The sequence below is a fragment of the Abrus precatorius genome, unplaced genomic scaffold (genome assembly GCF_003935025.1).
Source record: "Abrus precatorius isolate BTA unplaced genomic scaffold, Abrus_2018 Scaffold9, whole genome shotgun sequence".
Taxonomy (NCBI): domain Eukaryota; kingdom Viridiplantae; phylum Streptophyta; class Magnoliopsida; order Fabales; family Fabaceae; genus Abrus; species Abrus precatorius.
In genome coordinates, this window is record NW_020874439.1 from 21,980,868 (window position 1) to 21,994,764 (window position 13,897).

General features: G+C 30.8%; 2 protein-coding genes across 3 annotated transcripts; one reads left to right on the forward strand and one right to left on the reverse strand.

The window, feature by feature from the left end:
- Nucleotides 1-5,027: 5,027 nt before the first annotated feature.
- LOC113849650 (mitochondrial-processing peptidase subunit alpha-like) lies at nt 5,028-9,855 on the reverse strand. Of its 2 annotated transcripts, none has more exons than XM_027479699.1 (13): nt 9,702-9,855; nt 9,082-9,321; nt 8,650-8,946; nt 7,517-7,684; nt 7,226-7,393; nt 7,031-7,111; nt 6,844-6,910; nt 6,543-6,640; nt 6,383-6,455; nt 6,226-6,296; nt 5,725-5,774; nt 5,441-5,553; nt 5,028-5,363 (listed from the first exon to the last, which is right to left on the reverse strand). In XM_027479699.1, exons 1-13 carry the CDS (start codon nt 9,741-9,743, stop codon nt 5,311-5,313), a joined length of 1,521 nt encoding a protein of 506 aa, XP_027335500.1. In that variant the 5' UTR covers nt 9,744-9,855; the 3' UTR covers nt 5,028-5,310. The 2 variants fall into 2 exon arrangements, with proteins under 2 accessions (XP_027335500.1, XP_027335499.1); XM_027479698.1 differs by having other exon boundaries at nt 5,076-5,366.
- Nucleotides 9,856-10,627: 772 nt separating this feature from the next.
- LOC113851008 (ATP-dependent 6-phosphofructokinase 3-like) lies at nt 10,628-13,664 on the forward strand. The gene is made up of 12 exons (XM_027481504.1): nt 10,628-10,751; nt 10,932-10,978; nt 11,119-11,158; nt 11,240-11,302; nt 11,398-11,535; nt 11,710-11,922; nt 12,004-12,072; nt 12,173-12,302; nt 12,521-12,786; nt 13,020-13,068; nt 13,167-13,321; nt 13,497-13,664. Exons 1-12 carry the CDS (start codon nt 10,650-10,652, stop codon nt 13,662-13,664), a joined length of 1,440 nt encoding a protein of 479 aa, XP_027337305.1. The 5' UTR covers nt 10,628-10,649.
- Nucleotides 13,665-13,897: the final 233 nt, after the last annotated feature.

Sequence of the window (13,897 nt, forward strand, 5' to 3'; positions counted from 1 at the left end):
CATTTTAAAATCTATATAATCCAACACTTACACGACGTTCAATTTTTTTTAATTCTAACATTTTTTCCTTTTTTTATGTATTTCTTAGTTTTTTTACATTTATTTTTTTATACAAATTATATACTATTTTATATGATCTTTTAAAATCTATTCAATAAAAACATTTATAGACGGTTTATAACTTTTTTTTTTAAATATAACATTTTCTTTATTTTTATTTTTAAGTATTTTTACATTTTTTCTTCATATTTTTTTTATGTTTTAACATGATTCTATTCAATCACATCATCTTTAACTAGTTTATATTCTCAATTTTGTGTGAGTTTGGTTAAATAAATCTAAAAAAAATTATATAAAATTAATATATAATTTGTATAAATCAGAATTATATATAAAATGTCATGACCTTTAAAAGTTAAGTTTCAAATAAAAAAATTTAAGTACAACTATATTAAATTTAAACATGTTTTATATTATAAGTCGTATTGTTGTTAAATAATTTATATTTTATTTTTAAAAAAGCACGTCTTATACAGTATGATCATGCTAAAAAAATTTAAAAGTTTTCAAAAGAAATATATTTTTGAATTTGAATATTTTAATTATTTTTAATAGAATACAAAATTAATAAATATAACATTATTAAATATACTAACTTATTAAAATTATAAAAAAATAAAATTTATTTAACATTTTATTCTATTATTTTATTTTAATAAATATTATATTTTTTAAATATAAATAAATATTAACTCACTTTTTTTAAAGGTATGCATAGATAGACTCCTTTATTTACATTTTTTTTTGCTGAAGGATAGTATTAAAAATGTGATGTCAAAGAATTTCGTCATCTAAAGATAATGTTATTATTATTTCACACTAAAAAGTTGAGTACAAACTTAAAGCAGCTTAGAAAAATATTTTTAGTAAAACTGCATATATATATATATATATATATATATATTTATATTTAATTTTGAAATGTATTTTAATAAGTTTTATTATTATTGATTTATAATATATTCAATTGTGTTAAGAAATAAATATTTAATTAAATTGTATGTTTAGAGCATCTTCACTGTTATTGAAGAATGATATAGGATTGAGTCTGGTCTTGATCGCTCTGATACAAGACAATGTTCTAATGCATAACAACGTTAAACTAATCTGACTCCATGAATATCGTATTATTTATCTTTTGACAAAACATATTTTAAAAATATTTTTCATAAAAATTATTATAATAATATAATTTACTTAAACTAAGTTATCTTTATTCAATGAGTTAAAATATAATTATAAATTTACCTACTCGTGAGATATAAATAAATGTGAATACTATTAAAAAATAATCAATACTTTCTAAAATTTTTAAAATAATAAATATTTTGAAATAAACTGAAATAGTTAGATACTTAGGATATGAACTAAAGAGAGTGCTATTCATTTATTTTAACTATAAGAAAAATAATTTTTCTTCTTTTTTCCTTTTCTCTCAAGCACATATATAGAATTTATTAATGTATACACACTTTTCATTTTTGGTTTTGTGTGGGAAAATAGGTCATTATTTTGAATTTTCTGGCTTGTGTGTCATTTTCCAATTAATAATAAAAAAATATTCCTTTCCTTTATTACTTTATTACCATGTGCTGCTCGTTACTTTTACATTTTCTCAGACTACTTTTTCTGCGCAGTCTTTATTGTACCCGTCGCCACTAAAGGCAAAAATTTACGGAAAATAATATTTGGATGTTTTTAGACAAATGATTATTTTTTTTATAAATGATATTTAGAAATAATAACTATTAAAATATTTTTTTTTTTTAGAAAATTAAAAAAATATTAAGTTTAAAATTTAGCGATTCTAAATGGAGATATAAAAATTGAAAAATTGAATAACTAAAGTTTCAAATATTAACAATGGCAATTTTTTTATAAAATTTAAGTTAAAAAAGTATATTTTTATATATCTTTTATGTTTTCTAAATTTTTTTTGATAATTTTTTCAAATTTTTTATTTTTCTAAAAAAATTATTTAACAGTGAGAAAATACTATATATATAACCAGTGATCCTATATTGTACTTTAAGTTAAATTATGTCTATATTTTAATTAACTGTAAATAATTTTTCACTTTTTATTTCACACAATTTTTTTACTTTTGAGTTGCTCGTTTCCCTTTTTGTCTAATATTTTTCCTTTAAGTGGCAACAATATTCTGGACAAAAATAAATCGATTACGATACCATGTTTTGATAATTTTTCTCTGTATATACAGTGATAATATTTTTTGAATTACATATTTTTTATATTTTAATTTTAATTATATACAATAAAATTTAACGGTTAAAATTTATTCACATGTTTTTACATAAAAAAACATTTTTATTTAATATACTTCTTTTATATGTATATAATTGTTGGCTTGTAGCTACTTTCTTATCCAATCAGAAAAATTTAATGGTCAACCCCTCATGTAAATAAATAAATAAAAGCTTAAATATTTTTTTTTCAGATTTTAATAAATTTTTTGTTTTAATTTTTTTAAATAATTTTTTATTTTAGTATTTACTTTTTTATAAAATTTAATTTTTAGTTATTAATACCGAAGTCAAACTAAAAATTGACACGTAGCATATTTTAATGGTCTAAATTAAAATATAAATATGTTCCTCTTTTAGAATTAGTAGTATATATAATCTTAAATTCACAATAAGGATGAAATTATAACATTTTCAAATTTCTCTATAAAAGAACAATACACTTCTTAAAATTATCATATCTTAGCATTCAAAGCTTCAAGGGGACGAGAAGAACTGCGTTTCAAATGCAGAATAATGTCATTTTTTAATTCAGGGAAAATAATATTCAACACAAGTAAATATTTAAAATTGTGCCACGCTGGTTTTAAATGAGTATTAATTTGTACAAATCGAATTTACTTTAATTGATGACAAAACTAAATCGAATTTTCTGCCAACACGTGAATCATTCTTTAACATACAAATAATATATATTTTAGATTTGTATTTATCTTATTATCCCTATAGTAATTAGTGCTTTCACGAAGATAAAACGATAATACAAAAGCTTTAATGATGATGTATGTAGTTAACTAACCATAGCTAAACAATAGTTTTCCTCTTCAAATAAAAGAAAACCATGTTGATGCTAGTAGATGAACACCCCCAACTAACCCTTGTAAACATCATTATCTCTGTTCAATATTTAATGAAAATTTCACTTCAACCACAGACCAGATTTGAGTTACATGCCCAAGATTTAAATTAATTGGTATTTTATAAATTTTCAAATTAATAATTAAATTTTTTCAATGTGTATTCAAGCGCATCAGTTAAAATCTCTTTTTTTTCATAAAAAATAAAGATATTTATCATCTCAAAAATATAAAAATCATTGAATTAGTATTTTTTTTATATATTTTAGAGTATTTAATAAAATATAATTAATGAATTTTGTGTGTCTTTGACTACACATTAAAAAAAGAGATTAATTTAATTTTAAAAATCAAATTGTTTGATTCGAAATATTCTCTTAGTAATGATCTGCAAAGAGAGATCGTGCGAGTTCCAAGTCCACACCCCGTTTTTCCACTCTGATTGAATAACAGAGTATTTATTTTTTATTTAAAATAACTATTATTAATATGATATAAAATTCCACCTAATTGATTCATTTCTGATATTGTCGATTGCATGTGATTTTTAATTATGCAACGGAGAATTTTATTCTTTCTGTAATATGAATATTCTCTACTGCCTTTGTATAAATTCAAACTCGAAACTGCATGTTTAACTAAAATAATTCTCTGGCAATTAATCTACGTGCTTAATAGTATGTAATAAAATATTTAATAATATTTTTGGACCCACATCTAATTAATAATAAATGTATATTTATCTTGACGTTATTAATTATATTTTTTGCTTCATATTTATATTTATAAATATTCTTGACTTGAATGCAAGCAGACTTAAAAAAAAAAAATGTAAAGTTAGAAATAGATTTTCATAGTAAAAAAGCAAAATAAAAAAATTGATATACTTCATCTAAATAGTTTCATACTTGGTAAGATATAGCAAATACAGCATGCTAATAAAAAATTCAAAGGAGAGAAAGAAAAAAGAGTTAAATATAAAAGAATTGATTTTTATATTGTTTTAGTTTTGCACGAGATATTCCATACCATTACTAAATGATCTGCCAATGGCCAACATTGTCGTCCTACAGAGACTCATGCATGAGTAATGAATCAATGGAAAGGTAATATATACAAATGATATTACGTATGCAAATAAAGTTGGAATAAATTGAAAGTCACACACACATATATATATATATATATTGTGCTTATAGGATACGAACAACATATAAACAAACATACCATTAGAAATTAATGATAAAGACTTTGTTTATATTAATTTGTATAAATATTTATAGGAGCTAAGAAAGTAAAAATATATATATATATATATATATATATATTTATTTATAAATTTAAACTAATTCATAATCTTTTATTATTTTAAAAGTTCTTTAATTTAAAACACGAAATTTGTAAATTGATTTTAACATACAAAAATTTGATTATTATTTTTTAATTTTTTCTCCTCATTACCTGTTTAAAATTTATCCAAAGTAGAACAAAGGCTGAATGAAATTGATAATATCAAAGAACACGTTAAAAATAAGTTGAAAGAAACATATATTATTAGAATATTACCGATAAAATATTTTAATTAGATTTGGCCAAAACTTTTATTTCAATATTAATAATTTCAGTCCTCTAAAAGTAATAAAAATTTAAAATGAAAGACTGATAATAAATTATTACCGACAATAAACAATACTTTACCTAATTTTTTCTCTCTCAAAATAATAGTTATTTTATTATTTGAAGGTAGATTTAGTTTTTTCTTCCAATTTTACTCTTAAGATAATAATAATAATAATAATAATATTAATAATTATCTCGAAACTAATTTTCTATCTTCTCTCTTTAGCCACGAAACAAGATAAAATAAATTCAAAAATAAACAAAAATTGAGGTGATCATTAGCCATGAGATCGTTCACCTAATGCATTAGGCAAATCGTTACAAGAAAAAAAAAAAAGAAAAAGAAAAAAGAAAGAGAGAAACACGGAACCGAAATTATGAATGGTTCCTCAGATCCGGACAAAAATTTCTCTGGGAATTATTTTCAGCATTGCTCATGAAAATTGGGAGTAGCCACCCGTGTGATCTATAAAATATGATGACCCAAAGATTCACAATAACATGCAATTTCATTTTGCATGGAACATTCTGTTAACTGATTCATAACTGGGCACATTTATGACTGCCACAAAAGAAAGAAGAGATTAATAGGAGATTAGCATTATCATTAAATAAATAATTAAAGGGAAAACTCATTACCATCCCCATATGATGCCATGGTCAAAGGAGAGGAAATAATCTTCTGAGCTATTTTAGTGATATCATTCAACGTGATTTCATCTACAGCCTTCAAGAACTGCTCCACTGGCTTCCTGTGAAATAGATAAGAAAAATTTCTTATATTACAGTTTACAAAGAGAGAGAAGAAAAGGTAGCATTGAGTAACCTATGTCTCTTTATGTCTCTTAAGGTAAAGAGACATGACAATGATGACATGAATGAAAAGAACAATCTCTTAAGGTCTTCTGGGATTGATTGTTTACCTTTCTCCATAAGTCAAAATCTGCCTTCCTATGTCTTCTGATGCAATCATCTGCAAATAGTATTATTTTTTAGCATATGAGAATTGATAAGAAATCTAATTAAAAGAAGAATGAGAAGGGTAATCAACAAAAAGGAAGAAGCATGCAATGATGATATAGTCACATACTTTTAAAAGAGGCTTTTTTGGTTCAGGTGGGAAGGAGCCAGTGGCAACGCTAGACAAGATATTGTATGTTTGAGGTGGTATCTTTGTTAATTTTCATAGTTTTGCTTTGAAGGTGTTTTCTGGAGGATTTTTCAGGGTTGTAAGGAGGCTGAGCTCCCTTTTAGATGGATAAATAATATTCATATATTGTCAGTTCCTACCAGTATGCAAGACTAATTGATTTGGAAAAATTGATGCTGCTTGAGGGTGCGTAAACAAGAAGAGTCTAGGTGAAAGAAATCTTCCACAGTATTTAAAACATCACAGTTTATGTAATGAAAAAGTGAGAGCATACTCTTGATTCCAGATTCATTAGAACTGCTGACTTTGTGGATTTTTTGGCACGGTCAAGCTGTACCTGTGAAACTGCATCAAGAAGTGCTAGTTTAATTTTGCACAAATAAAGATTGTCATTAAAATACAGCAGTAACAATAAAGAATATAAGTAAAACCTTGTCCAGGTGATGCAATTGCTATTAGTTCTTTGGCTGCTATTTCCACAGCTTTTGGCACAAAATCAGGGCTCTACATCCACAAATTTCAGATGTGTCAACCTAAGCATAACATATTAAGAAGTGACAAAGCCGAGAAACTATAGCGAGTTTTTCTTACAGTGCTTGCATAAATGCCAAACAGTCCTGTATTATTGAAGATACTGTTGAATGCAGAAAAGGATTGAATCTGTTGATATTCATTCAAGACGCGAAGATCTGGACTCAATTGTACATGCAAAAGTTAAATATAAGAGTTAAAGAATGTGTGTACATACAATGACAGAAGAAAGCAAAGTGGGTATTAGGCAGATAAGTGTTACTCTTCACAAATGGAAGTTAGTAAAAAATAATGACAAGGTTTATGCGCATAGATGATGACCAAACTAAATAGTAGACAAGAGGACATAAGCAAAACTTACATAACCTTGAGTGCATCCCTTTCCCAGGGCCCCCAGCTGAGAATGACCCACCTCCTCCCATAAGCATCTGCATGACTCAATTATTATTTCCATTCAATCATTTCTTCCTTTTCTGTGCAACAGAAGTAAAGATGGAAAAACAAAAGGCACGGTATTTCTATCATAAAGACTCAGACAAAATGGTTACCTGTAAAACAGTCAAAACTATTGCATCTTTCTCTTTTTGCCAGCCACCAGGCACTTCAAAAGCAATAGCAACATGTGTGGCCTGCCATTTCAACATTTCTTGACAGGTGAATAACAGTATGTCTTTGAAGTCGATAACTGAAAAGAATGAGATACAAGAAAATGGAAATAATATTGTATAACAATTTTCACGCACCCCTGATTCACCATGGCGACGAAAATCACCCCCAACATAGATAGATTTTGGTTCTTCAGGACGAGGAACACTTGGTAGATCGGATAGAAGTGACTCAGCAACAGACAGAAGCTCTTCATGCTCAACCCCAGATGCTGCAAGTACCATTCTAGGTGCTGTGTAATTCTCCTGATTTTTCACATTTGGCAACAGTCAGATTAAAAAAACGGAAAGGAATAACTGAATAAGTTGTAAGACATAAATTAATACCAGTAGAATTCATGGAGTATCGGAGAGGATAACAGATCTTACAATAACAAATTCCTCTAAACTGGGGCCATCCAATCTGTTCAGTGCTGATTCAGGAGCCAAAAGAGGATAAGCCAATGCACCAGAATAACCAGCTGAGTGAACTGCTTCCAAAAGCAAGCCCTGGGGATTGTTAGAGAGTTCTCCAAGCTCTGCTTTTACCTTCCGAAGCTGTTCCAATAGAGGGTTCAAGTCAAAAAGTTCAGAAGGATTACCATAACAGCTATCAGCACATAATAGTATAATGTCAGAATGGAGTGGCATGCTTTTATCAAGACTCCTGTATTGTGTGACTCTTATAATCCAATTACAAGGCAAGGGACATGAGTCCCACACTGGAAAAGTATGGGATTTCATCATGGGTTTTAATATGTCTTTGGGATCTCCAGCATAATGGCTAGTTTTCATGGTGTGGTTCTCTTGAGGTTGATATCAATTAGTATCCAAGCTTTCTAAAAATATATGGGTCTAAAGACTATGCACAGCTAGTGAGCTAGGTAGAAAGAAATGTTAGGGTCCAATTGCAAGCTAGGGAAATTAAGTTCTACATTGGAAATAAGGGATTCTAATGTGGGTTTTCTATGGCCTTGGGATCTCACACTAGGATGGCTAGGTTTTCTGCTATTGCAGTGTGGTTCTCCCAACGTTTGTTATCATCCTTCTCGGAACACAAAAAGATTTGAAAGTGAAAGTGGAGATAATACTTAAAGGAAGTCAGGGCTAAGAAATAATTAATTTTTCACTCAGCACACGACTTAGTATAGTTAGAACTAAGCAGGGTAGAATAGGTAACTGAAGAAAAATAATGAATAGCTTTGTCTCCCTTTCATATGCTTTTGTTGGAGGTAATTAAAGCGTAGGTATACATAAAAGAGAGGAATATCCTGTATAAAAACATAAAGAGACACTATTGGTGTTTCATTTTCCCATAACTATTTTCACATCAACAACCGAGTATCACCCGACATGACAGGGTCCATGATTTTTTCTATAAAAGGAATGTACGTAATTGTTTATCCATCATACTCTAGACCACAAAAGATTGAAATTTGCTGCAGAAAATGAAGAATGAGGTTTCTCGCTTAAGAATTACAATATCAGTCCTAGAGAAAAGAGAGTCACTGAAAAATAAATACCTCTTCGTTGACCTCCCAATCCATGAAGGCTGGATTCCTTACACAGTCAACCAGCAATTCAACCATTTGGGGAACATAGGTCTTCAAGGCATCAAAAGTATAACCCATTTGCTCCCTAGAGGCTGAGGCTCCTATATTACCACCAATTGCTTCAACTTCCCTTACAATACGAAAGTGACTACGGTTTGTTGTGCTTTTGAAAGCCATTCGCTCCAGCAAGTGTGAAGCCCCACTAGACAAAGGCGTCTCATAGATGGAACCACAGTCAAGATATAATCCAATTGAGGCTGCAGGGTTCTAATAAACAACCAAAATGGAAAAGCAAAAAATTCAACATGCTAGCCAAACACCTCAACAACACTATTAAATCTTACAACAACGTTGTCATTCAACATATATCAAAACATCAAAAAGCTAGAAACATGTCCATACCGGTGAAGTCTCTGATGCTATTTTGAGTCCATTGGGGAGTGTTGTGATCTTGGTCTTGCTTGGTTCAACATGATCTGGAAGTGGATCAGGTAGAACAATACCACCAAGTGGTATGTCCAAAGGAGGAAGAGAACTAGAACTCTCTCCAGTAAGCCAGCTAAACAAACCACCTGAAGAAGTCCTTGTAGCTACCGCCGCTGAAGTGGCAAACCTAGCGGATCCCAACTTGCCTCCATTGCCCTAATCACAAGGTTTCATTACACAACATCATCACACAAACATCATTCACCACAAAATGAACACTCCATTAAACCAATTCCCCCCCCCCCCTTCATAGGAATAAACAAAAAAGTCATTTGTAACACGGAAAACAATCTAGGAATTAGCAACACCGGTTGCCTAGGATTTAATTTCATATAATGAATAATAAAAAAAGGGTCCAATATCCCACCCCACCAAACTGATTTCTCAGAAAACCAATAAAAAAACAATTTTTACCGATCAAAATCAAAATTTGTTATCTGGGTAGTTTCCAAATTTTTTCTTGTTCTAAACATTAAATAATAATAAGAACAACAGTTGAGTTGGGATGAAAAGGAGAGGATGGTAGTGGTAGTAACCTTGAGATGGGTCTTGAGTGATGAAGCTGCTGCTCTGTACATGGCGAGTTAGAAGGAGAATGAATCCCTAAATCAAAATGAAGAGAGAACTTGTATTGTATGTGCTTGTTTTCTTCTGACACCGCAAAGCAAGACGCCTATGAAGCAGGGCAACACACGATAGAGAACCACATTAATTTGGAAATGGTCAATAATATTAATTTTAGTTTGTTTTTCGGCCTTGATATTAATGTTAGTTTTAATCAAATTAAACAACTATCCACCAAGCCCAAAAGTAATTGGGCCGATAGTATCTGCCCCAGTAAAAGTTGCAAGGCCCACATTTTGAACTAGACAATTATTTCTTGACAAAAGAGAAACTTGTTAACTATTTTAACTACTCAAGTAGAATGCGAATCCGAATCCAAACTGTCTTAAAATAGTTAATACCGCTGCTTTTTGTTACTTTGTCATCAGCATAATGTAAATTTTACCATTTACCATTTAGAGTAACATTTTACTTAACCCCAAATTTTTCAAAGTTCTAGAACACGTTTCACCCTGCCATTGGATTGTGCTTTTTTAATTGACACAAGCATGTTTTGGTAGTCATTCTGGTTCTAGCATTCTCTTCTGTGTTCTGATCCACTTACGCTGGACTAGTATGTTGTAACAAACACTTGGTTGTGGTCAACCCCACCTGTATCTCTAGCCGTTGGATTCATGATTCATCTTCATCAACCAACGGCTGTGATTATATCCACCCCTGCACTCCGTTATATATACCAATTCCACTTACCACCGACCTTCATGGCCTCTTCTTCAAGCTCTTCTCTCAGATTCCTCTGCTTTGATAATTGATCACACCAACACATATTCTGATTTCTCTTCCATTCCCTGCCATTACTACTACTATTACGCAACCTTTTCCCTCTCTCTCCAAATCAACCGTCACCATCATCATTCACCATGGTTAATTCTGCCACCTCAGACCACAAGCTCATCACCGGTGTTGCTGGCTATATCCTTGAAGATGTTCCTCACCTAGCTGACTACATCCCTCATCTCTCTGTAAGCTGTTCTTCTCCAAATGCCTTTGTTTGTTTGCTTTAATAAAAGAAAAAGAAGAAAAATAATGATTCTCTGTGCTACATTTGCATGCATGAGTTCATGCATGTCTTTGGACTTTGATTGCTTACAAACATGTTCTGATTCTCTTTTTTGTTACACTTTTGGGTCATAATCATGCAGACATATCCTAATCCGTTGCAAGACAATCCTTCCTATTCAGTTGTTAAGTACGTTACTTACTTGCTTTCTGTAGTAAAATTGAACATTGATTCTTCCTGGTGTTAGTTAGTGTTACTATGTTGTGACTTTTCACATTGCTATGGTAACTCAATTTGATGATAAAGTTGATTGGTTTATGCTTCATCAGGCAGTATTTTGTTAACGTTGATGATACTGTTGCGCAACAGGCAAGTTATTCTCATCTTTTGTGGTACTCTTGTGTAGTGTTCCTCAAATGTTGATTCAAGTTTTGTTCTTTCTTTGTATAGATAGTGATACATAAGAATAGCCCAAGAGGAACCCATTTTCGCCGTGCTGGGCCTCGTCAGAAGGTTCTTTTTCTTTTAAAAACGATGAACCTTTGGTTTCTAGCTATGTTCTATGTGATTTATGGGGTAACTTATAAGAATGATTGAATGCTTCCCAGGTATATTTTGAGTCAGATGATGTGTATGCTTGTATTGTCACATGTGGGGGTTTGTGTCCTGGTGTAAATACAGTGATCAGAGAAATAGTTTGCGGCTTATACCATATGTATGGAGTACACAAAGTCCTGGGAATAGAGGTATTGTTTATGGACCACACTTTAATCACTTTTCGTGTTTTCTTTATTTCAAACTATGACAGATTTGTTGCTTCATTTGGAAATTTTCACGACCATTAGATTTTTGGTTCTGGTGTTTGGTTCAAGTATAACATGGCTTTCTCTTTTCCCTCACTTCCATTCACTTGCATGCAGGGAGGCTGTAGAGGTTTTTATTCTCGAAATACTATTCCTTTAACTCCAAAGGTTGTCAATGATATCCACAAACGTGGTGGAACCATCCTTGGTACCTCACAAGGAGGTCATGACACCTCAAAGATTGTTGATAGCATTCAGGATCGCGGAATTAATCAGGTTTACATACTTGGAGGAGATGGAACTCAGAGAGGGGCTTCTGTGATTTTTGAGGTAGTTAGCTGATGTTAGTATGCAGTTTGCAGCAATTTAAATTTTGATATAATTATTGAGGTTTTGTTATGTTGCTCACAGGAAATTAGAAGACGTGGCTTGAAAGTTTCAGTGGTGGGAATTCCAAAATCTGTTGATAATGATATCCCAGTAAGCATGCTTGAATTGTACTTTCGAAGTCCTACAATTTAAGCTATTTTTCTTAGAAGGAAAAGGGATTTGATTTTAAACAAATCACTTAATTAATCAGGTAATTGATAAGTCATTTGGTTTTGACACCGCCGTTGTAGAAGCACAACGAGCTATAAATGCTGCTCATGTGGAAGCAGAAAGCACTGAGAATGGTATTGGTGTTGTCAAGCTAATGGGTCGTAATAGTGGTATGTATCCTTTATTATTATGGTAATTTACAAGTTTAGTTGATGGTAATTATATAGAGTGGAAGATCTGAAAGATTACTTGTCATGCTTGATTATGCTAAAAATTCTTCATAATCCTTTCTCATTTTCTTTTGGTAGTTATTCTTTTGTGAATTTTATCATTTCCTTCTTTTTTAGTACTAGTTGTTATGGTTATTTGACATGACCTAATCATACAGGATTTATAGCTATGTATGCGACTCTTGCTAGCCGAGATGTGGATTGTTGCTTAATTCCAGAGTCACCCTTTTACCTGGAGGGTCCAGGTGGACTCTTTGAGTTCATCAGGAAAAGACTCACAGAAAATGGGCACATAGTTATAGTAATCGCTGAAGGTGCAGGTCAGGAGCTTATTTCAGAAAGCCTATCTGTTATGGACAAGCAGGATGATTCTGGCAAAAAGTTACTTCAAGATGTTGGTCTTTGGTTATCCCAGAAGATTAAGGTAAAACAACTGGAATAATACTCCTGAAGTATGTGTTTTCTAGTAAAAGAGAGAGTCACTATTTTTGCATTATAGTTAACAATTTTCAAGTATCTTACATTGTTACGTCCAAGCATCTGAAGAAAAACCACATGTAATTAGATCAAATTTAGAATTGATTGTTTATATTAGCTACATGGATATATAACAGTTTTCGTTTTTCCCAGTAACAAGTTTATTTGTTTATTTTGTAGGACCACTTCACAAAAAGTAAAAAAATGGCTATAAATCTGAAGTACATTGGTGAGCTCTATTCTTTTTAAAGGTGCAAATGATTGTGTATTACCTATATAACTACAAACTTTATGTTGTAACCAATCGGAAATTTTGGTGTGTGGCAGATCCTACCTACATGATTCGTGCTGTTCCAAGTATTGCATCTGATAATGTATATTGCACTCTCCTTGCTCAAAGTGCAGTTCATGGTGCAATGGCTGGATACACAGGCTTCACAGTTGGCCCGGTCAATGGTAGACATGCTTATATTCCATTTTATGTAAGTTATTGTCACTTCTACATTTGCTTATCTCTAAACATTTAAGTAAAATTAGATAGAAAACTCTCAACATTATTATTATGAATTATTCTGATGTCTTTGATATTATCCTTTGAGAAGTTCCTAATCATGCATAGTTTGTTCATTGTAAACTAAACTTGTGTGTAATGTGCAGCGTATAAATGAGAGACAAAAGAAGGTAGTTATAACTGATCGTATGTGGGCAAGGTTACTATCTTCAACCAATCAACCTAGTTTCTTGAATCCTAAAGACATCATTGGAGAAACACAACCAAGAACGCAACACCACGCATCAAGCGGGAAGCAACTCGTGACTAAATGAGAAGAACAGACCAACTTGTTTAGTTCCTAGTAAGGTGTTTTTATCTATTTGTGTTGTGTGTGGACACTTGCCTTCTTAATGTTTTGTCATTAGAAAACTATATATGGGTTAACTTGTTTAACTTTAAAATAGCATGCATAAAATTTTATTGAAATAACCCTGAAAAAAAAAATTCACTGAAACAAGCACGGAAGTTGCATCGTTTTAACAACGATTAAAAAAAAATTGAAATT

What these genes read in the sequence shown, in the direction of transcription:
- LOC113849650 (XM_027479698.1), bottom strand. Translation starts at nt 9,743, where the DNA reads ATGTACAGAGCAGCAGCTTCATCACTCAAGACCCATCTCAAG. An exon ending in GTTTAGAGGAATTTGTTATT is followed by an intron (nt 7,394 to 7,516) that starts GTAAGATCTGTT and finishes GTGAAAAATCAG; the next exon opens with GAGAATTACACAGCACCTAG. An exon ending in CATGGCATCATATGGGGATG is followed by an intron (nt 5,367 to 5,440) that starts GTAATGAGTTTT and finishes TTTCTTTTGTGG; the next exon opens with CAGTCATAAATGTGCCCAGT.
- LOC113851008 (XM_027481504.1), top strand. Translation starts at nt 10,650, where the DNA reads ATGGTTAATTCTGCCACCTCAGACCACAAGCTCATCACCGGTGTTGCT. An exon ending in GCTAATGGGTCGTAATAGTG is followed by an intron (nt 12,303 to 12,520) that starts GTATGTATCCTT and finishes CTAATCATACAG; the next exon opens with GATTTATAGCTATGTATGCG. An exon ending in ATGCTTATATTCCATTTTAT is followed by an intron (nt 13,322 to 13,496) that starts GTAAGTTATTGT and finishes TGTAATGTGCAG; the next exon opens with CGTATAAATGAGAGACAAAA.